Source organism: Symphodus melops (genome assembly GCF_947650265.1).
Source record: "Symphodus melops genome assembly, chromosome: 3".
Lineage (NCBI taxonomy): Eukaryota > Metazoa > Chordata > Actinopteri > Labriformes > Labridae > Symphodus > Symphodus melops.
Window position 1 is genome coordinate 28,317,859 of NC_136693.1, and position 23,955 is coordinate 28,341,813.

Genomic DNA, 23,955 nt, shown 5'->3' on the forward strand with positions numbered 1-23,955 from the left:
TCGAAAGTCCTGAAGTTGAAGGTGAAACGCCCCCTGCAGGTAAAGATTTGGTGGGCGAGGCAGAAGCCTTCTCTCCTTCATTGAGTCTGATCTCAGGCTCATGCACGCGCTGCAGCCTCTCGGGTGTCATTGGCTGTGAGTTGTCATCTGAAAGTCCCTCCGCGGAATGGGGACTACTTTGTAAAACCGGACAATTAATTGAACGGAACGTGAAGGCCACATGACGGACCTCTGATATATTTGAGAGTGAATGCTTCATGCACTCCGGTTTAGATTTTGCAGCTGTGAAGTCAGGATGGCTTTGTTGTTGTTTTTTATTGTTTTGACGTTTGCAAGCTGTCAATCAGCACGCAGGGACATTTACACTAACCACTGGGCTGTGAGGATCGCCGGGGGTCCGGATCAGGCTGAGGAAGTCGCTGCAAAATACGGATATGTCAACTTGGGACAGGTACAAAAAACACACGTTTTTTTTTTTGTATTATAGTTGTTGTAATTGTCAATTTTAAACCTCTGTATTAGTTTGTAATACATGATGCAATGTTTACCGTGGTCCTTTATTTAAGCCAATATGAAACTTTCAAATATGCAAACTGCGTTAAACATACACACATTAACATAACATAAGCAACATAACATAAGCATAACATTAACAGTCTGGCATTATGCATAGTGAGTGTCAGATGCCATTGGCCTATATTTCTTTTAAAGTATAATGACTTTTACGTTGCAGGTCAGGGAAATGCGTCTTACTGAAGCTTTTCCTGCAGCAGGACAGGAGATTTACCTTCTTATAATAAAATAGTGACGTTCATTAGATTGACACTTCAATGGGAAACCCTGCAAACTGTACCTATAACACTGATCAATTGATTGATTTCGGGGGTGGGCGCTTAAAAGCTTCTGCTTCGGCCCACTCCTTTTGAGCAGAATGACAACTGCTCAAATAAATAAATAAATTGATGCCTTAATTTAAAACATGTTTTAATAAAGACTAATGACTGAATGAGAGATCAACAGAAACTATGAAAGGTGAACTGAAACAACAACATGAACAGTTACATTTAACACAAACATCAAGCATGTTTACTCCGGCTACTCTTATTATTTGCCATTTTATGAACTAACTATGAACCCTTTTAAATTCATTTCTGATATTTTAAAGAAAGGCTGAAGACAGCCAGCTTAAACTTTATTTATTGAAGCTTCTGGGAGGAACTTTGTCTTTGTGTAGATTGTGTTGCCTTCTGTAGATTTCAGTCTGTTTCACAACCTGCAAAAAAAAAAAAAAAAACTCCTTTAAAGAAATAACTGGAAATGAAAATCTCCAACAAACAAGAAATAACAGCAGCTCTTAATAAAAGATCTAATTTGAAATCTGTCTTGTGAAAGTTCAAACATGTGTATCCCACATGTCCTGTGTAGCCTCCACATGCTAAGACACACACACACACACACACACACACACTCGATTTCCTGTATTACCTTGTAATTGTCTTGCACTTACTTATGATAATTAATTCTCGAAGGACAGGAGTGAAAAGAGGAATGATTGGAGTCAGAGAAAAGTGGAGAGTGAAGAATATGTCTGTAAGTGTGCCAGCTGTGCACATGTGCTGAGAAATCTTTTCACAAGAGAGGAGACATGCATATTTATAAAGTGACTTCATATGCTATTTAGAGAAGGCCCAAATGTGTTTTAAATGTTGAAGGCTTTGCAGATACAAGGTTCCTTTTTTTTTTACATTAAAACGTCAGACCACATCAGCGTTAAAGCCGTTCAGATAACTGCTGCTAAGAGAGAAGTAACATTTAAATTTTAGCCAGCCACTCATAGTCTTAAATAAGATCAGATAAGACATGACCTTATTCCTCACATGCTCTGTCAGAGATAAAAACATGATACTGTATAAAAGTGTTTAAATACCAATACCAATAAAAGCCAAAACCATTAAGTCATGTGTTGTACTTATCTTGATGCTTCTGTTGAATGTTTTTGGTCAGATAGGAAGTCTGGACGATCATTATCATTTCCACCACAGCAGAGTGGTTCGCAGAGCTGCCTTCTCTTTAAAGGGCCCTCACAGCTTCATCCATTTGGACCCGAAGGTGAGACACCGATCAGGTTTTTGTTTTCTGGTTTGTACAGTGCTGTGAAGGAGTCAAGTGATGAATTTGCTCGCACGCAGACTCATACTTTTTAATTGGAAATGAAATTCAGCCCGTCGTTTCTGCAGTGGTTGAGGGATGTACTATCTTTTCTACCTTTGGAGAAACTGAGATATAAGATACGTAAAGCCCACCGAAACTTCACCTTCACCTGGAGTCCCTTTATAGAATTTGTAGAAGGTTTTCCCTTTCAATAATATACTTAACACCAGTTGTATTGGATAATTAAAACTACTTGGTAACATGCTCGAAGCATCAATCCACTCAATATATGATGAGATGTTCCTGTCTGACTATTTTTGTATTCGCTCTTGTATTTTTCTGTTTATTTGATTTGATTTCTATTTATGAGCCTTGAGGGGTGGGGGGTGGGTACATTTTCTTTTTCTTTTATTTATCTACTTTTCTTGTGTCTGTGTTTGACAATTGTATGTTTGTTAATGGAAAACTGCAAAATCAAGTAAAAAAAATAAATAATAATAATCTGACATTTATAGCAGTGGTTATGGGATGAGTAAAGTGGTTGTACTGTGTTTTCCACTTCCATCCTCAGGTGCACTGGGCCGAGCAGCAGATAGTCAAACCAAGAGTTAAAAGGCAAGTCCGAAGTGACACAAGCTTCATTCATTTCAATGACCCTAAATGGTCCAACATGTGGTACATTGTAAGTACTCGACACCGAATCAATCATCGTGCTCTCCCTCTTTCTCTGGGAAAGATTAAATGTCTGGTATTCTTTCTCCTTGTGTCTTTTCAGCACTGCGACGATAAGAGAATCCGCTGTCGCTCAGAGATGAACATCCTGGCTGCCTGGCAGAGGGGCTACACCGGCAAGAACGTGGTGGTCACCATATTGGATGATGGCATCGAGAGGAATCACCCAGATCTCGCTCAGAATTATGTACGCGCCAATCGTCCAAACATTTTCAGTTCAAAATCAAAATGTGTCACCATAGATATCCTTGTATAGAAGAGCACTTTATTTTATTTTTTTATTAAAGACAAAGTAAAAGTAGGGAAGAAACAGGAAAAAGGTTTAACTTTTATAGACGGTAAATGGTCCTTTTTCCATTTTTAAAACGATTTCAGGCTTCACAGGAAAGCTTACTGACACGTCAATGCTCTGTCCACTCAGCCTTTTAGTTAGCATGTAGCACATTAGCATTTATCCCAGCATGCCACTGTAATATAATGTTGGATGTTTTGTGCAGTTTTTAGTTTGAAACATTACTGATTTACCTTTTTTTTTATTATCTGCAGGACCATTTAGCAAGCTATGATGTCAACGGTAACGATCATGATCCGATGCCACGATACGACCCCAGAAATGAAAACGTGTAAGACAGAACACCAGTTGCATCTTCACCCCGTCACACGCAACTTGAATTATCTCTCTGTCCTTTGGGTAAAACAGGCAGGGCATCTCAAATTTAGAGAGCTTCTTGTGAGTTTCAGAATGTCTTGGCTTTACACATAATACTTTGGGAGATTATAATTATATATATTCCCAGTCAATTTGAGAGTGGATGATAGAAGAAAAATGTGCTCTTGTCATTTGTTGTTTGGCTAACAAACAGAGGATGTGTCATGGTTTGGGTTTGCGTGTGTTATATTTCTGAGTTTTGAGTTCTGTATAGTTCTTAGTTCAGTCTTTAGTGTTTCCTGAAGTTGAAGTTGTATTCTAGTCTTCAGTGTTTCCTGTGTTTCTTTGTGTCCTTCTCTGTTGTCTGTTTTACTTGTACGTGATTCCTGGTGTGGTTGCTTTGGTCTTTAGTGTTTCCCTGTTGCCTGTAAGTTTATTTCCTGTGTTATGTTTTAAGTGTGTTTCCTGTTTTATTTTGTGTATCTGGTTTTCGTGTGTTGTCAGTGTTGGGTTTTACTTTGTACTTGTCCTCAGTGTTCTGGTCTGATTGACCCTGATTGTCCTCACCTGTCTGATTAGTCTCACCTGTGTCTATTTAGTCTCTGTGTTTTCCTCAGTCTCTTGTTGGTTCATTGTCTATGGTAGTCAGTTTGGTTTTCCCAGTGTTATTCTGTCATGAGTGTCCGTCGTTGTCTGTTCCTTGTTCCCTGGATTTACTTAGGGTTAGTATTTTTTCTCACTCGTGTTTCGAGACGTTTTGGATTTAGTTTTTGTGGAAGTTTTGTTTTTCCCTTTTGTTAAATAAATGTGGTTTTCCTCCTCCCCTGTTTCCTACCACTGATCTGAACACTGATGCCTCTGCAGGTGGTGTGATGTCTCTTTGACCGATGAACATAAGTAAACATTTTCAGCAGTCAGCTCGTTTTTCACATATGTTTCTCAGAAAGGTTTACAGAAAGCTCCTCTCTTGAACGTGTCATTGAAACAGACCACAGCTGTATGGCAGGTTGTCATTTCTGTTTTTTTCTCTGTTTACATGAAGACATGGAACTCGCTGTGCAGGGGAAGTTGCAGCAGCAGCCAATAACTCCCACTGCATTGTTGGGGTTGCATACAATGCTCACATTGGAGGTAGAGTCTCTTCCCTTTTCTATACAAAAACCAATGCACTCTGGATTTGTCTTTTTTGTCCTGTTTGAATGCCTGTTTGAGCCACTATTTTAAACTTGTCTTTTGAGGCTTCCAAGCAGTGGATCAAGTGTTGATTAAATTCTCTGGGCAGTGGGTTTGGACTCTGCATAGGTTCCCTGCAGGTAGTCTGGCTTCCTCCCACAGTCTAAAGACATGCTTGTTAGTTGAACTGGTGCCCGTATGTGTGAATGTGAGAGTGGCTGGTTGTCTCTCTATATGTCAGCCCTGGACCACGAACCTCGTCCAATGACACCTGGGATTGGCTGCAGCCTACCTAGCAACTGGAGAAGCGATATAGATAACGGATGGATGGACTATGTGGTCCTGGATGAAGACCTCAGGCAGGGGTTCTCATAGGGAGCAGATCACACATAAAGAGGTGGAGCCATTAAAGGTCTTAAAATCAGTTCTAAAACTCACAGGTAGTTCAAGAAAGGAAAAGGAAGGACAAGTGCAATGTGGTCGCATCTCCTGGTACACATAAAAAAGGCACGTTTTTAAGTCTGTGTAGAAGTCGATTTTAGGAATTAATTATTATATAATGAGGGATAAATGTGTTTTTAAAGGAATACTGATGATGGTGTTCAGAGTGTTGTTTCGTTTGACACAGGGATTCGGATGCTGGATGGTGATGTGAGTGATATGGTGGAGGCCAAATCCCTGGGAATCCGACCCGACTACATCGACATCTACAGTGCCAGCTGGGGGCCAAAAGATGATGGAAAGACAGTTGATGGCCCTGGGCAGCTAACTAAGAGAGCTTTTGAGCAAGGCATCAAAAAGGTTTGATTAGACAAAAAAGAGGTTGTGCTTTATCCTTGAATCACACTGTATCACCATTTCACTATATGACCGTGTCCCACAGGGTCGCAAAGGCCTCGGATCTATTTTCGTCTGGGCATCAGGTAACGGTGGGAGGCAAGGAGACCACTGTTCTTGTGATGGCTACACCAGCAGCATCTACACAATCTCCATCTCCAGCACCACAGAGAATGGAAACAAGCCATGGTACCTGGAGGCCTGCAGCTCCATCTTGGCAACAACGTACAGCAGCGGGGAGTATAATGAGAGGAAGATTGTGAGTACTGGGTACACAATTTTCTTTTTCAGTTGCAGCTCAGATAGTTTGACATACAGTATAATAGCATGTGTGTAAACATGTAAGACAACAAGTGTACTCCATTTGCATGTTGCTGTTGGATGCCTGTAAGCTGCAGAGAGTGGTGCAACTTTTGGTGCAAAGCACTTTCAGACTGTTTTCGATAGTATTGGCCTCTTTGAGCTCACTGTTTGGGTTCATGACTCATAAATAGGTAAACATGCCAAGGGTCAAACGCTTACACTGCTGAAAAGCTTTCTAGTTTTTGATCATAGTGGCGCATTTAGCATCTGTAAAGCTGGATATTTGGCTCAGGCGTTGGCAGAATCCAAAAATAGGGTTGGAAGGAGGGTGATTGAGTTCCCAAACGTTGTTATGCGAGTGTTGCTTTCTGTCTGCGAGTTGTCTGAAAGTGTTAGCTTAATGGGTTAGCTTGGCTGTTTTGAGGTGGGGGGGTTGTATGGGGTACTTATCGATAGTTAGGGGACTCCAGGCAGATACAGAAAATACACTCAAACCAAAACACAGAGACAGCTTAACGTCTACAACAAAGATTTTTCTGATCCTGGATTATACAAAACTAACCTCGACTTGTTCTAAAGAGCACTTTGGCAACCAACCATCAGGAAGGCTAAGGCTTAAAAACATTTACTGTGAAGGTCAAAATGTGCAGAAGATGTTGTGAGTCTTTGTTTGTATGCATGTGTGAGTCAATGTGTGCGTTTGTGTAGGAGGAGACCAATGATCAGCCGGGGTTGTGTTTGTATTGGACTGTGGTGTGTTTTTCAGGTCATGTCAGCCACATGAAGAAGGTGGTAATACTCTACCATGCAGCATTTTACAGTCATCTGTGAGAATCTGTGTTTAGGTCCTTTCTGGCGTTCGGCTGTGTCTCTCTTAAGCGCTGTCCAACACTAACATCTGTGTAAATATTAGCATCTGGTTTGTGAAAAAGACCCAACGATGATAAGCCAGTGCAGCGAGTAAGGTGGAGGCAGGCCAAACAGTAAGGTCAGGGGGTGGAGTGGACACCACGCACAGACTCGTCCTTTATTTGAACAAGACGCACTTATGAACTCCAGCATGAACAGCCTGTTAGCCCTCGAATGAAAGTGTGTGAAGGGTCTGGGTTTTTTTTTTTTTCTTATCATTTTAGATGAATGATGAAATTCATTAAGTGAAAGGAAGTCTCAGCACAAAGATGGGAAAGGGTTTATTGTGGCCATGTACAATTATTCAGAAACAATCATTGAAACTCAGGTATTTTAGTCGTGGGAAAAACTCACAGCACAAAATGGACAGATGATATAACTTCACTCATCCCCTCTCGTGTAAAGGCTTTACTTTTTAATGTTCTGACCCTGATTTGCAGCTCGCTCCCTTTCAGTTTGTGGCCAGGCCAAGTTCAATTTCCACGCTTACTCACTCAGAAAAGTAAACATGACATAACGTGGAGACAGACCAAAACAGTTGCAGCCCACTAAGGGTCGTGTGTGTGTGTGTGTGTGTGTGTGTGTGTGTGTGTGTGTGTGTGTGTGTGTGTGTGTGTGTGTGTGTGTGTGTGTGTGTGTGTGTGTGTGTGTGTGTGTGTGTGTGTGTGTGTGTGTGTGTGTGTGTGTGTGTGTGTGTGTGTGTGTGTGTGTGTGTGTGTGTGTGTGTGTGTGTGTGTGTGTGTGTGTGTGTGTGTGTGTGTGTGTGTGTGTGTGTGTGTGTGTGTGTGTGTGTGTGTGTGTGTGTGTGTGTGTGTGTGTGTGTGTGTGTGTGTGTGTGTGTGTGTGTGTGTGTGTGTGTGTGTGTGTGTGTGTGTGTGTGTGTAAAACATGAACTGTGTTATTTACAGAGATGATACTGTGTTCGTGCTCTCTTTCAGGTAACCACGGACCTCCGACATCGCTGCACTGACGCTCACACTGGCACTTCTGTCTCTGCTCCCATTGTGGCCGGACTCATAGCGCTCGCCCTAGAGGCCAAGTTAGTCACGTTTTTTATTCTCTGAAAGCAACGTAACACAAACATTTCACCTTCAATAACAAGTGTACACCCACATGGAGTTAGAAGAATGGTGCTTATTTCATATAGACCTTTTTTTTTTTTCTGTTCTACACAGTGATGACATGTTTTGTGGGCGGAGCCAAACGGGTGGTGGAAAATTAGCCAGCAGTAGTTTGTAGACAATTTGAGTCTGAAAAATATAAACAATGTAGATGGTTTCTCAAAATGTTTTAATTGTTCATCAGTGGGTGACACGTTTTCTCACAGTGACGAGCTAACGTTGAGCTAACAGTTAGCAATGGAGTGATGTTTCCTTAGCCACACCCACTTCAGTGTCTTTTCCCACTGCAGCCTCTTGCTGACATGGAGGGACGTGCAGCATCTTCTGGTGAGGACATCCAGACCAGTCCACCTGAAAGCTGACGACTGGAAAACCAATGCTGCCGGACACAGAGGCACGCTGCCTTCTTCTAATGCTTACATAGTACATTGACTGCTTCATGCTTGAGATACTTTTTAACATACAGTATGTATATATTGTATTTCTCTGTAGTTAGATGTTCTCCCTGCAGGCCATTTCAACACCGCGGACGGGTTTGTTCTTGGTGCTCATTGTGTCTTTTCTCACAGTTAGCCACCTGTATGGGTTCGGACTGGTGGATGCAGAGGCCATGGTGCTGGAGGCAAAGAAGTGGAGGACTGTTCCTCCTCAACACACCTGTAGTCACGTGCCAGAGCGACACACCAGGTGAGCTGAACTTCCTTTCATAACTTCACTTCAACCACAGAGTTACTGTGTCAGGAGGCAAAGTGCCAAATCAATCCACAGAATGAATCGGTGATCTCTGGTCTTCATCCACAGCATCATGCACGGAGTTTATTTTCACAGTTACCTGTCAATCATGTCAGCTACACACCTAACTAAGGATATGAATGCGTTATAAAGACATTGACCCACCGTACAGTGTGCGCCCACGAGGACAATAACAAGGATCAATATGTTGTTTTGTAAAAATATAAAAGGTTTTTTCGGCCGTGGTGTGTTTAAGACTTCTGGGGCTCCGGGAGTCAGTGTCAAGCGGCCCCTTGATGAACTGCAGGATTTTCTCCTTCTGCATTGGCTTCATATTTCAACCATGGAGCTTGGCGCTTGTAGCCAGGGAGGTGAACTGGCACGTTTTCCCGCAACCAGTGAGCCTCCAGTTTCCATCCCAATTCACTAAAACTTAGTAACTCCCTGCTGGAAGAGTTCAGAATATGTTTCTGTAAAGGTGGCAGAAAAAAAACACATTTCAGAAAACATTGTGATCTAGGACAATCAGAAGCATAGAGCTGAAAAGAATCCCTTATTGCTTACCAACTAATTTGTGAGTACGGTTGACTAGATTGTGTTCTACCCCAGTTTCCATGTGTCGCTGACTAAAGACAGTAAAGGCACTTTTCACCGTGGTGTTGTTTTGATAAAGTGCTGACACTGCTGAAAACAGAACAGGGTCATTGTTTATTTGTATCCTTTAATCTACAGCTCCTCTGTCGTAAGATGATTCTTATATGCTCATGACTTTGTCAGGCACATCCACGCGGGCCAGAGCAGGAACAGCAGCCTTTCCACCACTGGGTGTTCAGAAGAACCTGAGCGACATGTGGGATACCTGGAGCACGTGGTGGTTCGAGTCCTGATTGTTCACCCCAGACGAGGAGACCTGGAGATCAACCTCATTTCACCATCTGGGACCAGATCACAGCTACTGGCTAAGAGGTGAGAGCAAATACTCACTGCAGGGGATTTTTTTTCAAACACTAAATAGCAGCGTTTGAAGACAAAACTCTTCTGTTTTAACTCTAACTCCACATTTATGAAACTACTTCCTGTGGATAACACTTTCTGTCAATGGTGAGACCTGCTTGAGTTTCAGATGAACACTGGGTACAACTGGGTGTGTGATTGCAAAACTGTTTGATTGTTGAAAACGTCAAAATATAAACATGTTAGTCTCTAAATATAAACTGTCAAGAAATTTGGCGAAATACAGCGAGATGTTGGATTCAGTTTTTGGCAAGCTTTTTTTAAACGTTCTTTTCTCCACAACAAACTCAAAATCTTTGTTTATACACAAGCTTACAAAACTCTGTATTTAATTATACAAAGAATGTGCTGTGAGGATCACATTAGGTTTTCACTTAGCCGGTGTCCCCCAGAACAATACCGAGCTACCGTGCATATCAGTGAATACTTCCTCAAAGAGACGTGGGAAAGAGAGGGGGGCTGAGGGGGCTGCAGCAGAGGAAGACACAGAAGTCCAGGAGGTCCTACTCCCACCAAACGTCTCTGACGCCCCGCCTCCACCATCGGACTGTGTCGTCCCCACAACCACGCCGCCATCCTTCATGCACGGCCTGCTCCGACATCCACCTCAGCGGCGAGGAAGTGTGGACAACAGCATCACCAGGAATACACAGAAGAAATCCTTCCTACATATCCCTTATCCCATCTTCCCCTATCCCATTTTTCTAGATTTGATGAAAGATGTCATCTCACTGTTTACAGGATGTTTGACAGTTCCAACGAAGGCTTCAGGAACTGGGAGTTCATGACGGTTCATTTCTGGGGTGAGAGGGCGGAGGGCACGTGGACTCTGGAGATTATCGACACACCGTCAAAGCTGCGCAACCCTGAGGTGCTGGGTAAGATCCAAGAACACACACACACACACATTATTACATTGGAAGTGAGTCGGCTGAGGTTCAGTTTTAAGAGCGGGGGGGCGAATAAAGGTCACCAATTGGATGTCTGGCTTCATGTCAAGTATCTGCAGGCAGGATGTTGATCCATGTGTGCAAGCGTGTAAATGATTCGCTGGATATCTCACTGGATGAATCTGCAGCTGATTAAGCATTGAAGCATGCAGTGTTGCTCTTTAGTGGAGAGGCAGTCCACGACACAAGAGGCTGATAAACTATATTGTTGCACAGGTAACTTCAAACAATGGACACTGATCCTGTACGGCACGTCTCAGAGCCCGTACCAGCTCAGCGCTGCTCAGCACTCCCGCTCGAGGATGTTGGAGATCCCTGCTGAGGAGGAGATCCTGGACCAGGCGGGGCAGGAGGAGGTGGAAGAGGAGTACAATGGTGTGAGAGTTTAAAAAGTACCATAAACAACCTGACAAATATATCCTGATTAAATTAAGTTCGATGAAGAAAATCTGTGACAGCAGACAGTTACAGTAAAATAATTGTCTCTGATTTTTTTTTATTACTATGTGAGAGAATAATAATTGAAAAGACGTTTATACGCTTGATGCCATGCTGCTGCTGCTGCTGACGATGATAATGATGATGATTTGCTGTTCATAAAGATCCATGCCACAGGGAGTGTGGAGACCAGGGCTGTGACGGACCAGATGCAATTCATTGTCTGAACTGTGTTCATTTCAGTTTAGGGAGCTTGAAGAGCGGCAGGTAAGAGCTGCACTCTTTATACTCTTTTATATCATTAACAACAGACGAACACATCACATGTGAACACTGACCTGAGGAGTGAGAACCATGGAGGGATTCTGCACTCCGCTCTGATTAACTTCTGAACATTACCTGCAAAGCACCAACAGGCAGTCAGACAATGTTAGACCTGAAATAAAGTCACTGAAGATGGTTAGTTATTGATTGTGTGTCTTCAGCACTAAAGCCGTGTACATAAGTCAGAAAGGTTAAACGCTGGTCTAACTGTGCTGCAGGGGGAACAGCTCGTCTGTGTGCCGGTGCTGTTTGCATGAATGAGCTTGTGGAGCAGCACTATAATTGTATAGATGTGACCAGGTGATTTGAACAGCTGACGATCACTGTACAAAAGAGAAATGTCAGCATGTGCAGAGAAGTGATGTGAGAAAAACACGAAGACGAGCGTGCAGAATATAAAGTCTTCCTGAGCTACTTTTCTAATGAGCTATTATGAATTCATTAAAAGACAAAAAAGTACCAAAACTAGAGAAAACGACACAACTCTGTGGCCTTGTTTGTGCTTGAATTTCATTTGCTCTCCATTTACCACCTGGTTCCGTTACCTTCCAGTCACAGAACCAGGGAAACAATACAAACAATAATTACCCCAGCGTTTTATCTGACAGCTTCCTCTGTTACATCTACGTTTAGTATTTGCCCTTCTCCCACAGATTTTCAGAAAAAAGTGACACTGCCTGCCTGGAAAGTGTAGAAAACTGTCTCAGCAAATACAAAGTTATATTACAAATAACACATCATACATACACGTAATAAATGATTTGAGGTGTTACATGTTTTTAGATCCCTCATATGCAGTGTGTAGGTTACACAAATATTTATTGCTGTTCAGCTCCATGAAGTTATCAGCAGTCGTCCATCTGTAATCTGTTGTGAGTTGAGTCTCGTTACTCTGTGTGTGTAGGTCCTGTGTGAGCCACTGTCCTCTGGGACACTACGGGAACGTATCATCTCACCGCTGTCGACGCTGCTACAAAGGCTGTGAGCGATGTGTCAGCCCGTCACCAGGCGCTTGTCTCTCCTGTCGAAGAGGACTTTACCTCGACACCGTCAACTCCAGCTGCGTGGATGTCTGCGCCCCAGGATACTATCCTGATGAGAGTGAGTCAACACACCCTCAGTAAACAGCAGCAGTAATGTCAGCAATAAACTACCGTTTGGTTTTTTGTGCAGATTATTGATCCTGTTAAAAGTGAACGATGAAGATCAAATGTACATACAGTTCTTAAAAAAGGGGATTTTAAGGTGCACAACATTGGATTGTTCACAAAATAACCACAATGAATTGAAGCTGCTGAGTACCATTACTGGTCACCAAGGAATCCTTGCTTTGTTTAAACTGGACTGTAGCTGGACTTCTAGTCTTATGACTACTCAAAGACTTTACACTTTTTTGTCCTCAAGGGAAAAAAAACCAAAATGAAGACGGAGAATAAAAACTACTCTCGTTTGATGCGGCTGCTTTTCATCGTAAATGAACTTCATGCATTTGTTTTTCATCCCTCGACGGAGCCAGCCTTCATAGTGTGTGTAAAACTTCTCAGGCTCATCTGAAATAAGACGATCTGATCTTCAGAGGATTCCCTGTTAGCGCCATCAGCTGTGACCGTACGCTCTCGTTTCCTAGTGTCTACCCATGTTGCCTAGCAACCTCAACAGCAGCACTTTAAGGAGCAATTAAAACTATAGTCGTATAATTTATCTGATTATCTGAGGGGTACTTTGATGTTTCAACGCCCCCTTTTTTTTTTCTTTAATTTAAGTGGAGTAGAAACATTTTACTCACGTCTAACTTGAGAGCCTGCAAGATCGTTTAAATCAGTGTGAAATGAAACAGCCTTCAATGTGCTGCTGTGACATAATCTACAAATGTGTACTGTGAAGGATGCAGCCCCTTCAGAGGAACAATACCATGATGATCGTGTAGTTGAAGTGTTACAGTTTCTCATCTGTTCGTATAGTTTGTTTCTTTCTGTTAAAATGTTTATTGTTCTGTCTTGTTTTCCTCTAAAGAAAAGAAGTAATGTCACTGAGCTTTTCCTGTTTAAATAAAGAACATTAGGCATCGATATTGATAAACATGCATGCTGTCTTACAGATCAGAGACAGTGTCTGAGGTGTCATGACCCCTGTGTGAGATGCCTGAGCTATGCAGACAGATGCACTGCCTGCACAGACGGCTACAGGTCTGCACAGACTTTTCATCGTTGGTTTAATCTTTAGTTTTAAAATCTAACCATGTTAATGTTGTGGTTATTTTGTATAGTCTTGCAGGGATGACTTGTGTTCCTGAGTGCACCAACGGGACCTTTTTCCATCTGGAGGAGATGACGTGCAGCCCATGCCACTCCTCCTGTAGGACCTGTACAGGTCAGTGGGTTTGTTTTTCATCACTTTTTCAGGTTCTGTGAACATTTTGACTTGTTGGTTTTTCATCATCCCTTAAAATTAAATCAAGGTGTGTTTTTTTTTCTCCTCAGGGCCAGGTAAGGAGGAGTGTATCCAGTGTGCAGAGGGCTACCTGCAGCAGCAGTGGAGGTGTGTGCAGACGTGCTCACCTGGCTTCTACTCTGGAGAGGCAGCAGGACTCCCGCACAGGATGTGTCACAGGTGGGCGATTTTCACTTCACAAAACCCTTTTTTATTAAATGCTTGCAGATGTCACATTAGAAATAAAAAGGAGGTATTAAAGCAAGAACTTTTCCACCTTATGAAAGAAGTTTCAGAGTCACCTGCGGTCAGCACTTTTACCACTTTAGGGCACTCGTTCACACACCAGCCTTCGACGGTCAGCCTGTTTGTGAGGCTAAGAGACAGACGAAGACAGAGACAGACGAAGACAGTGACAGACGAAGACAGTGACAGACGAAGACAGTGACAGACGAAGCGAAGAGGAGAAAAAGACAAAGTGACCGAGTTAGAGAAAATATTTGACAGACTTTTAAACGTTGGCGCGAGATTCTCAAATCATTAAGGCAGCAAGTTAGACGCCGAGCTGGCTGTGGCATTTGACTGTGTGTTTTATAACAATGGAGTTCAACTCAGAGACCTTCAGTGGGGGCCAAACCACCACAAACCAAATTCCTGCATACTGTCAGTCAATTTCTGCAGAATACCCCTCACCACATACTACCCTTTTACTGCTTTATACTTGTGTTTCTATCCTACATCTATTTAACTCTGTGCTGTCCGTTCTGTTCTACTGGTTTGTATCTTTTCGCTCCAGGTGTGAAGAAAACTGTGTGACCTGCAGTGGACCTGGAACAACATGCACCAAATGCAAAGAGGGCTACAGTCTGGTTAGCAAGACTTGTATTGTGAATGCATCCTGTACTAATGGTGAGTATGAATGTGTAACACTCATCAGCTTCATTCAAAATGTTTTCTTCTTTTTTTAAATACTTTTTGGGACATTTTATTTATTATCTGTTATAACACAAATGCCACTATCTGCTGTCCTTAAAAAAAACGGCATGAAAAGGCAGAAAATAAAAGTTTTTCACTCGTGCAGTGCCCGTTCAGAATGTGCTTGTTTATAGTGTTTGGTAAGAACGAGGCTGAGTGCAGTCAGCTGGTTTGTACGATGGCATTACTAATGACATTACATGCCTAGTATGAAGATTGGCTGAGTGATTTCATGCGACTTTTGTAAACAGCGGTTAGCTGAAGTCTAATAGTCAAACAGAAAGGGAGGCCATATTTGGTACTAAAGATCCCTTTAGCAAAACGAAGTATGTGTCTCCGTCTGAGCTTGCATTGTGTGTTGTTTCCAGTCGTGTTGTGCTTCCCGTAGGTTTGGATTCGATCGTATGGTGCCACAGCAAAACTATTAGAAATGTTTTATCAACAATATGAGCTCATCCAAATCAGGACTGCACTTCCTGGGTGCACAACAATCCAACCGCCAAGTCTGACATCTATCAGATGAATGCTTCTCCAGAAACTCAATGAAGAGAGAGACACACACACACACACACACACACACACACACACACACACACACACACACACTTACTCACACTGACTTGACTGATTGACTGACTGACTCCTGGAAATGGATAGATTAACACCTTCACTACAGGAACATGGCTGCTGTAGGAACATTGTTCTAGAGTAAAGAAAAGGCCTCTATGATCAGATGTCTTTTTCTGATTCAGTTTGAAACTTGGTGAAGAGCAGATATTTGTTTTGGAGCATGTTTAGATTTAATCTCTGGCTCTGTGGTGTGTTGGCTGACTTTATTCAAGCTGAGGCTCGAGGTTTTGCAGTTAGATTCTAGAGTGACGTTTGTAAGCTCTCTTCTGTTGAACTGAATATTTCTCTGTTTGTCTCTGCCAGCTGACGAGGTGTTCTGTGAGATGGTACGGTCCAACCGTCTCTGTGAGAAGAAGCTCTACCGTCAGTTCTGCTGCCGAACCTGTCTGATGAATGGATGAGATTCGGTTTCATTCCTACTTTATAGATGTTTTTTAAAGCATTATGTGAAATGTACCCAAATATTCTGTACTTAACACGTAGTATACTGAACATGTACAAAACTTCATGATAAAGATTGTTTTTTACAAAAAAAAAAAAAGTGCGTAGTCTGTTATTTTCCTTCACAGTCATCCTTCATCCTGTAGGGAGTTTTCCAAAGGTGGATTTTTCAGCCTGTTTCTCGCGGTTTTAAAGCGCGCCCAGTGTATCAAGGATCTAGCCCTCAACAGCCGTGGGTTCCAGTCTGACCTTGGCCCTTGGCTGCATGTCCTCCCCCCACTGTCCCCTTCCAGCATTTCCTGTCTCTCTTCAGCCGTTCTATCAAATAAAGGCAAACAGGCCAAACAATAACTTGACTATAAAAACAAAAAAAAGCTCAGACTGATTGCAGTATTGCACTGCCTCTGGTTTTAAGAGATTGCACAGATTATCTAAACATTGAGGATACATTTGGTGTCATATGATATATTTCAGAAGTTGGTTTTGGATTAACGGACAAAAAAAGTTTTCAAACAGGTGATCTCTGAGTGTCTGAACATAAATCAGTGTTCTTCAGTGAATACAAAAACAAATGTTGACACTGGGCGGTACATGTAGTGAATGCAAAAGCCCAGGCCAGCACTCAGTACATATTCCAGCCTTCAAAGAGCCATATGGTCTGAAGCTGTTTTATACCGTTTATGGTCTGAAGCAGTTTAACAGGAAACAGCTGTAAACTCAGGATCGAGTCGAGGTTTTATGTCTTCTAAACCAGAAGGAATTTGTTGTTTTTCCATCTTCATGGTGTACAACAGAAAACTGGCTCATCTTTAGACCAGAGCTGTAAGTGTTTGTGTGTCCGTTTCATTCCTGGTTAATGATGTTACTCCCCTAATGAGACGGAGGAATTTGTCCTGTGTAATGTCAGACCCTCCTCTAATTTAGTCAAACAGCTCGGCTGAAGACAGGACACGTTCGGACACTGAGAAATTCTATTTAATATATGAACACCACTGATGAGATACTGTAAACCTGATTAGAGATATACTTAAGCCTGAAATCTAATACTGGCTTGACAAAATGTTTGATTTAAAGAGGGCATATTATACATCATTTTACATCTTTTCAAACGGTCCTCTGTGGTCTAAATGAAACATCTGTGCTGTCGTCATGAAATAAAACGCACATCAGGAGCTTTGTGACCCTGCAGAAACCAGACGCTCTGTCACAATGTTGAAAAAGCAAACGGCAACAAGCAACACAATCTCACTGTGACGTCACAAGGCGAGAAATTTTGAAACGGAGCATTTTTCTCTGTTTTAAGACTTATGCAGACCACAAACAACGGACTGGATGGGTTTATTTCACATTTTGTGGGGCAGTAGACACTCAGGTTACCCAAATAAATGTTCAAAAAAACTGTACAAGGCGGGACGCTGTGTTAGTGTGTGCGATCCATGTAGCCTATGGAAGCCAGGCTTGAAACCGACCTGTGGCTCCTGTCTCACTCTATAGACTGTCCTATCACTCCAATAAAGGCACACAATGCCCAAAAAATACATTTTAAAAATGTTCATAGTAGTCTACTGTATTTTAATGGACATTTGTTTACAAAAGCTGCTCCACACTTAAATGTTATATTTCTGGTTTAAGTGTCCGAATCACTCCTAAATATTGACTGAACAGAACAACCAGCATTGTAGGTCTGGGAGACTTCACTTAAGATTAATTAATCACGATTAATTGAACATTTTACCTCGATGACAATTAATGAACACTTATACCGCTTGACCGTCAGGCGAATACCTAACGGACAAATGATTGATGTAAAGCAATGATTTCAATATGTAACTTTTTACATGTATGAATCGTATTTTTTAATCACTCATTAATTCGCGCGGCGCGGAACTCAAACCACCGGAAACTACCCGGACGATAAAGAGGTGCGGACACGTGTAGCAGCATCAAACCCACTGAAAACAAGTGAAAGTATTTGATGACATGTCGCTGTCCTCTGGGCTCTTGGTGCATGAATAATGTCCGAAGCTGCTGTCGAGGAGCTTTCTGTGTTATCGTCCATTTACTGCGGAGACGGAGAGTGTCAGCTCATCCGGAAGTCTCGTAAGTTCAGGTCACATAGGTCAAAGTTCACGTCATTTCTCAACAAACACACCTACATGCATGTTATCCTGCAGCCTTTTTTAAAGTGTTTTGTGCAGATTGTTCTCTAAAAGTGAACAATAACATCAGAATGCGTCTAAAAAGTTTTCACCTCTTAGGAAGTTTTTCAAAGTAAAATGTGAAAGAGGACCTAATTTCCAAGTGCTACCGTGCAATTTATGAACGGTAGTCTTTCTTTTAAAGTATATTGTAATACAACTTTACATTTACAGGTCAACAGCCAGGGATAAGGGGAATAAAAATGCAAAAAAGGTCACCTATTTGGAATGTTTCAAAATAAAAGACGTTTTGATCAAATCGTGAAATGAATGAATTACAGACAGGACAGATTTTATTTTCTGACTCGCCATACAGTTGGCTTCAAAAGTATGGACATTAAAACCTCTTAGCTGTTAAACCGGGTTATTTGACAGTCAGGTGACATTAACGCCAGCTGTGACCTGACTCTGTTTGCCTCTCAGCTCAGGATGGCTTGGTGGTCCAGATTAGAAGCACCGTCGGAGGAGAAAGGCGTCTGGACGTGAGTCTTCTGTTCCATCTGCACCCCAGATACCCCTCCCGTCCTCCCGAGATATCCGTCTCTTCCGCTCATCTTTCCAGGACCCAGTGTCACAGCATCAGACAGAAGCTTCTGGATCAAGCTGCAGCCCTCCCACCAGAGCCGATGGTCCATCAGCTGGTCGAGTGGTTACAAGTAAACAATCAAACTCAGCTGCAACTCTGGAACCTATACCTTAAAAAAACAACATGACAAGAACTGAAAAAAAGTAAAATGTTAGTAGACCTTTAAATCCAAATGGTTTGATGGTCTTGATTGTACGTTGTGTTTACATTAACAGTGTGTGGAGGTGAGGGAGGAATGCAGAGGAGGTGAGGAGGAGGTGAAAGTGACAGAGCAGGAGGAGAAGTGGACTGCGGTGCTCTCGTTGGACCACATCCGCTCTCGAAGTCGTTACATTGGCCTGCTGGAGCGCTGGAGCCAGCAGCTGCAGCTCACTGGGAGAGTGTTACTGGGGCGCAGTATACTGGTTATACTGCAGGGAGCCAGAGCCAACATCAAGGTATGAAGAAAATGCTTAACACGTGGCTGCTGTGGATCAGTGGGTAGAGACGTCGGGGGTCTGATCCTCAGCTCCTGCAGCAGCATTTCTATGTCCTTTGGCCTAAAGTGGATTTTAGTGCTGCTGTTGATATTCCTTAACCATAAACTACGGACATTCCTGTGGATAAGTGTCTTGCCTAAAACACATCAGACATGTGGCTGCAGTTGCTGGGGATCGAACCCCTGACCATTCAGTTGCAAGGCAATCTTCACTACCACTTGAGCCACAGCGGCTAGTGCCAGGATACATCCTGTGCACTCACTGAATAGTCCCCATCAACAAATACACACATATTATATCAACAAATCTGAAGCGTTAAGCAGAGAAACCTGTGCATTCAGCGTTGAAATGCTCCTTTATCCACAGTAAATACAAACAGGAAGTGATAGTTGTATGATAAAAAATGTACATGCATCACATGTTCTTCAGCCGGGACGACAGTACCACTGGTCGGATAAGTTCACTGAGTTAGCATAGATGAAAAAAGCAGCTCTCTCCTGTAGAGTCCTCTGACTGTGATCTCGTCTCTGCAGGAGTTTTGTCGCCTTTTAAAGACGGTGAAGGTGGATGTGGATTCTTCAGGCAGGAAATGCAAAGAGAGGATGATGAAGGTTCTCATTGAGACACCTGCGTCTCCATCCTGCGGACGTGGGTACGAACATACGACTGTGAAGGAACAGAAGAACTACAGTTCCAACCTGTGCTGAATCAGGTGTTTTCTCTCTGTTCTCTCCGTCAGGCTTCAGGGTTTCTTTGTCAGGAGCTACCAGTCAACACCAGAGCTGACCGCAGCCTTCCAGGAAATCAACCTCACCGAGCTCTACCAACAAATACTTCCATCTATAAGTGACTGACAGCACGCAGGTTGCCATTATGACTCTATAGGAACAGTGGGGCTATGAATATTTGGTTTCTGGATTCATGGCTCAAAGTCTGTTTTTGAATGACCACATACTTCAGGAGCTCTGTGATTGACTGGCGAACAGTCTAGGGGCAGGGGTCTCCAACCTTTCTTCATCTGAGAGCAACTTTGAAAAATGAATCCAGCCATGAGCTACTTGGTTTTATTGACTAAATATTGTATATGAATAGTGGGAAGAGGTGCTTTTACCTACGTCAGATTCTCTTTTTACAATTTATAATTTACACAGACGGTCAACCTCGAGGCGAGCTACTGAAAAGCTTCCCGCAAACTACCGGTAGCTCCCGAGACCCCTGGTCTAGGATGTACGCAGCCTCTTTCGTCCAATCACAGCTCAGATCAGCTCGAGCCCTCCGCGACCCCAAACGGGAAAATCGGTCAAGATAATGGACGTACTCCAGGATCTACTGCAGTCACCTGTGAGAGGAAGAAATGTCATCTTTGATGGAATCATTCATTGTGTCTGCATGTAGTGAAACCTCCACGCAGGGTTTTAGAATTCAACATAATGACTCCATCTAGTGGTTAAATTAATACTTACACTGGAAGAATGCAAGCCACAAAGGGGACTCACTACTTTCTCTCTCTCTCTCTTTTGTAAATTTATTTTTTTCCTTTTACCTGAGATTCAACTAAAAGAGGAACAAGAGAAGAGTTCAGGTAACATTCATACAAAGTGAAACATCCCTGATTGAAAAACTTCCTCTTTATATTTTATGAAACCGATGTGATTGCGTTGAGTTTTTTTTTCGGATCTTTGTCAGATGACAGTATCAGCAGCCATGACAGTCTAACTCTTATAAATGGATGAGGAGGACTCGTGCATCCAAGCCCCCTCCCTCCCATCCGTTTCCCCCTCTCCTGCCGCTGCACTTTTTACAATCAAGAGATCCGTGAAAGATGGCGTGCTGAGAAAGATGAACAGGTCACAGAAAGGAGGAGAGTGTCGGCACAAAGTGGAGAAACAGGAGGACACGTGTTCTGAAAGACAAATCCATTTTCTCTGTTATTTTGATATTTTCTTGAAATATATATTGGGAACATAAAGTTTTATAAAAGCACTTTGAGTCGTCAAAAGACAAGAAAATAAATATACAAGCTCAAGTCCATTTAGATCTTTGATTCCTAAACATTTTGCTTTTAGTCCCACGCAGTGATGCAGTATTTTCTGGATACAAACTGTCTATTATTGCTGCAGCTTTGACTGAAAGTTTCAGAGTTGGAACATTTTTATGCTCAAATTAGTTGGCAGGACATTTTGACATGTCATAGAAGACCATTGAAAAATATGTTCTTCAAGCATCCCAAGCCATGATCCTGAAAAAACCTATTGTTTCAGAGGAAGTGAGACAACAGTCATTTATCCTCCCAGCTCGGTGATTTGTCACGGTGCAAGGCGCCGCGTTTCCAAAAATCAGCGCACCATTGTTTGGAAGGAACGACAATGAAGGCGCTTGTCTTCAAAAAAAAGAGTTCAATTGATCAAACCTGCCAGAACATGAAAAACATGGAGCTCTGTCCTCCTCACATTCAGATTCTTTACTGTCCCATTCGGGGGACTTGTAAGACGATTAAGACCATGCAGAAGACAAGAAACACAAGGACAACACCATCGCAGAATCCAAATAAAAAAAAACAGACAACACTAAATCTTAAACAATAGAAAACGCAGTAAGTCAGAGCTCATACCAAAATGGGCCGAGTTCTCAAAGTGCAAAGTGCACGCCTCTTCTCTGCTGCTGATGTTTCTTTTGACACCTGCATGGACATGTGACACGGCTCATTTCTTCAATAAAAGTGAACCAGAACACATTTGTGTTCCATGACAACAACACTATTAACTGTAAGTGGTTACTTTCACCGCTGTTCTAAGAATAAACCATTTCATGTATACGTTATGAGTCAGAGTCGGGGGTGCTGTTTCACTTTAGCGGTTTACGAGCAACGCAGTAAAGTGAAGAACGACGTCAGAGCGGGTTATAGATCAGAACACAAACATACATTTCTACAACCTAATTGAAGCCAAATGTAATGCCCCCAACATGCATGCAAAGAGACCCACATTAAACACACCTTTCATCAGTGCTGGGATGTATTTCAGGAAGAAGCATACGTTACTTTTAATATATTAAAAGTATATTTAACAAAATTATAAAGTGTGACAAAACATTTGTGATTTCGTTTTGCACTTCCCAGCCTCCGTATCATTCATCATCCCTCATACAATCGAGATCAAGCACAGAAATTTAAAATTCTGCCTTCTGATTGGCTGATTCTCCCCGTCTGAGGTCAGGGGTTTAATCCCCAGCTCCTAAAGTCACATGTTAAAGTATCCTTGAACAAAACACTGAACCTCAAATTACTGCCAAGCGGAATAACCTGCAGCGTGTGAACGTGCATGAATGAGATTGGCCAATACTGACGGACGCTTCACATCTCGGTGTGTAAATGGGTGATAATGTGAAATCAGCCTTGAGTAGTTTGAAGTGTTTCACCAGCCCATGTTAGTTTACTGTTAAAATGTCTAAGAAGTGTTGGTCTGTGCTGATCATGGTGCCCTCTGAGGACAAAGCAGGGCCTCTTATATCTTACTGATTTAGTCCTGATCATGTGTAAGTAGATTCTTTAAAAATAAAGTCTCATCCTGCTTTCTTTAAACAGATCACTGTTGAAAAATCAGCATAAAAACTCTGTTCCTGCAGCGTGCTGTAAATCACGTCATGCACTTTTAGACTTTTAGAATAATGATCTCAGAGCTGCTGTGGCTCAGTTAGTAGAGTCATTGTCTCCCAACGGAAGGTCAAGGTTCAATCCCCAGCTCCTGCAGCAACATGTACCATGTGTCCAAGACAATTAAACCTAAATTGCTCCTTCTGCTTTTTTAACAGTGTATGAATGGTTACTTTTGAAAGTTACTTCACACAGCAGCCTCTGCCATCAGTGTGTGACTGTGAAGATGTGACCTGCAGTGTAAAAGCGCTTTGAGTAGTCAGAAGACAAGCGATCCACTATACAAGCTCAAATTCATTTACCTAATGATCGTTGAGTCAATTTTAGCCTTGTTTAATTTAGTCATTCACAGGCATTAGTTATTTACCAAATTCCCTCCTGAATAATAATTTGTTTCTGATTCTAATTTCAGTTGGTTTTATAAACAGCGAAACATTCCTTACAGGAGCTTTCGATTGCATCCTCTGTCAGTGTTTGAATGTTTGTGTGAATCAGTGAATATGACAGGAACTCTTAAAGTGCTTTAACACTTCATGGAGTCTTTTGAGGCCCTAAATTTACATCAACCAACAAAAACATTCAGCAAAAGTTGTGGTTAAGTGTCTTTGCCCCATGTGTAGCTAGACGAGCATCATTCATTTACTATTCAAAGAGTGAGTGGTGTGAGGTGAGGCCACTGTTGTGGTTTATCATCCGTCAGCTGCTCGTTGACAAGCGGCACCTCTGGTTCTATTGTTGTTTTAAGTGTATATTTATATTTTTTTAACAAAGACATTGTCTGTGACTCCTGCCCAGGGACTACAGATGTAAATTAGCTCATAGTTAACTTGGGTACATCTTAGTGGCTGCACACTGCCCCTGTCTAAACAAACACACGAGTCTCTGTACCATCTAACAATCCATTGATAAGAACACTTTGGGGCTGTCGGGTCATTAAAAATGTATTTTTAAATTTAATGCAGGTTTTTACATTATCACTTATTTTGTTCATTCAAGTTCATTCACATTTTCATTTCTGAAAAATTATTCGACAGAAGATTTGACCTTCTCTACTACACTGTTCAATACAATATCCAATGTATGACGCCTATATGTGGATAACAACTTGTTTGACTAAATAGAAAAAGTACAGTGCGAGGAGTTCTTATAAAATGACCTCATTACGTTTCACGTAATGGTTTATAAATGACCATCTCACCATAACCAGACAGAAGTGAAAACATTTCCTTTA

At 42.1% G+C, this 23,955-nt stretch overlaps 2 protein-coding genes across 3 annotated transcripts; both read left to right on the forward strand.

Moving 5' to 3' along the window:
* Nucleotides 1-123: 123 nt before the first annotated feature.
* Nucleotides 124-16,176, forward strand: pcsk6 (proprotein convertase subtilisin/kexin type 6). Its single transcript, XM_079338867.1, has 21 exons — nt 124-451; nt 2,005-2,109; nt 2,723-2,833; nt 2,927-3,070; nt 3,430-3,506; nt 4,575-4,663; nt 5,334-5,506; nt 5,589-5,801; nt 7,693-7,793; nt 8,166-8,269; nt 8,445-8,562; nt 9,385-9,573; nt 10,363-10,499; nt 10,788-10,946; nt 11,174-11,276; nt 12,238-12,434; nt 13,432-13,519; nt 13,600-13,703; nt 13,814-13,943; nt 14,560-14,672; nt 15,672-16,176. The coding sequence occupies exons 1-21, from the start codon at nt 251-253 to the stop codon at nt 15,767-15,769; spliced, it is 2,754 nt and encodes a 917-aa protein (XP_079194993.1). The 5' UTR covers nt 124-250; the 3' UTR covers nt 15,770-16,176.
* A 1,546-nt stretch (nt 16,177-17,722) lies between these two features.
* Nucleotides 17,723-21,098, forward strand: rwdd3 (RWD domain containing 3). Of its 2 annotated transcripts, none has more exons than XM_079339005.1 (5): nt 17,723-17,909; nt 18,431-18,663; nt 18,809-19,030; nt 19,606-19,724; nt 19,812-21,098. In XM_079339005.1, exons 1-5 carry the CDS (start codon nt 17,825-17,827, stop codon nt 19,924-19,926), a joined length of 774 nt encoding a protein of 257 aa, XP_079195131.1. In that variant the 5' UTR covers nt 17,723-17,824; the 3' UTR covers nt 19,927-21,098. The 2 variants fall into 2 exon arrangements, with proteins under 2 accessions (XP_079195131.1, XP_079195132.1); XM_079339006.1 differs by having other exon boundaries at nt 19,606-19,720.
* The last annotated feature ends 2,857 nt before the right edge of the window (nt 21,099-23,955 follow it).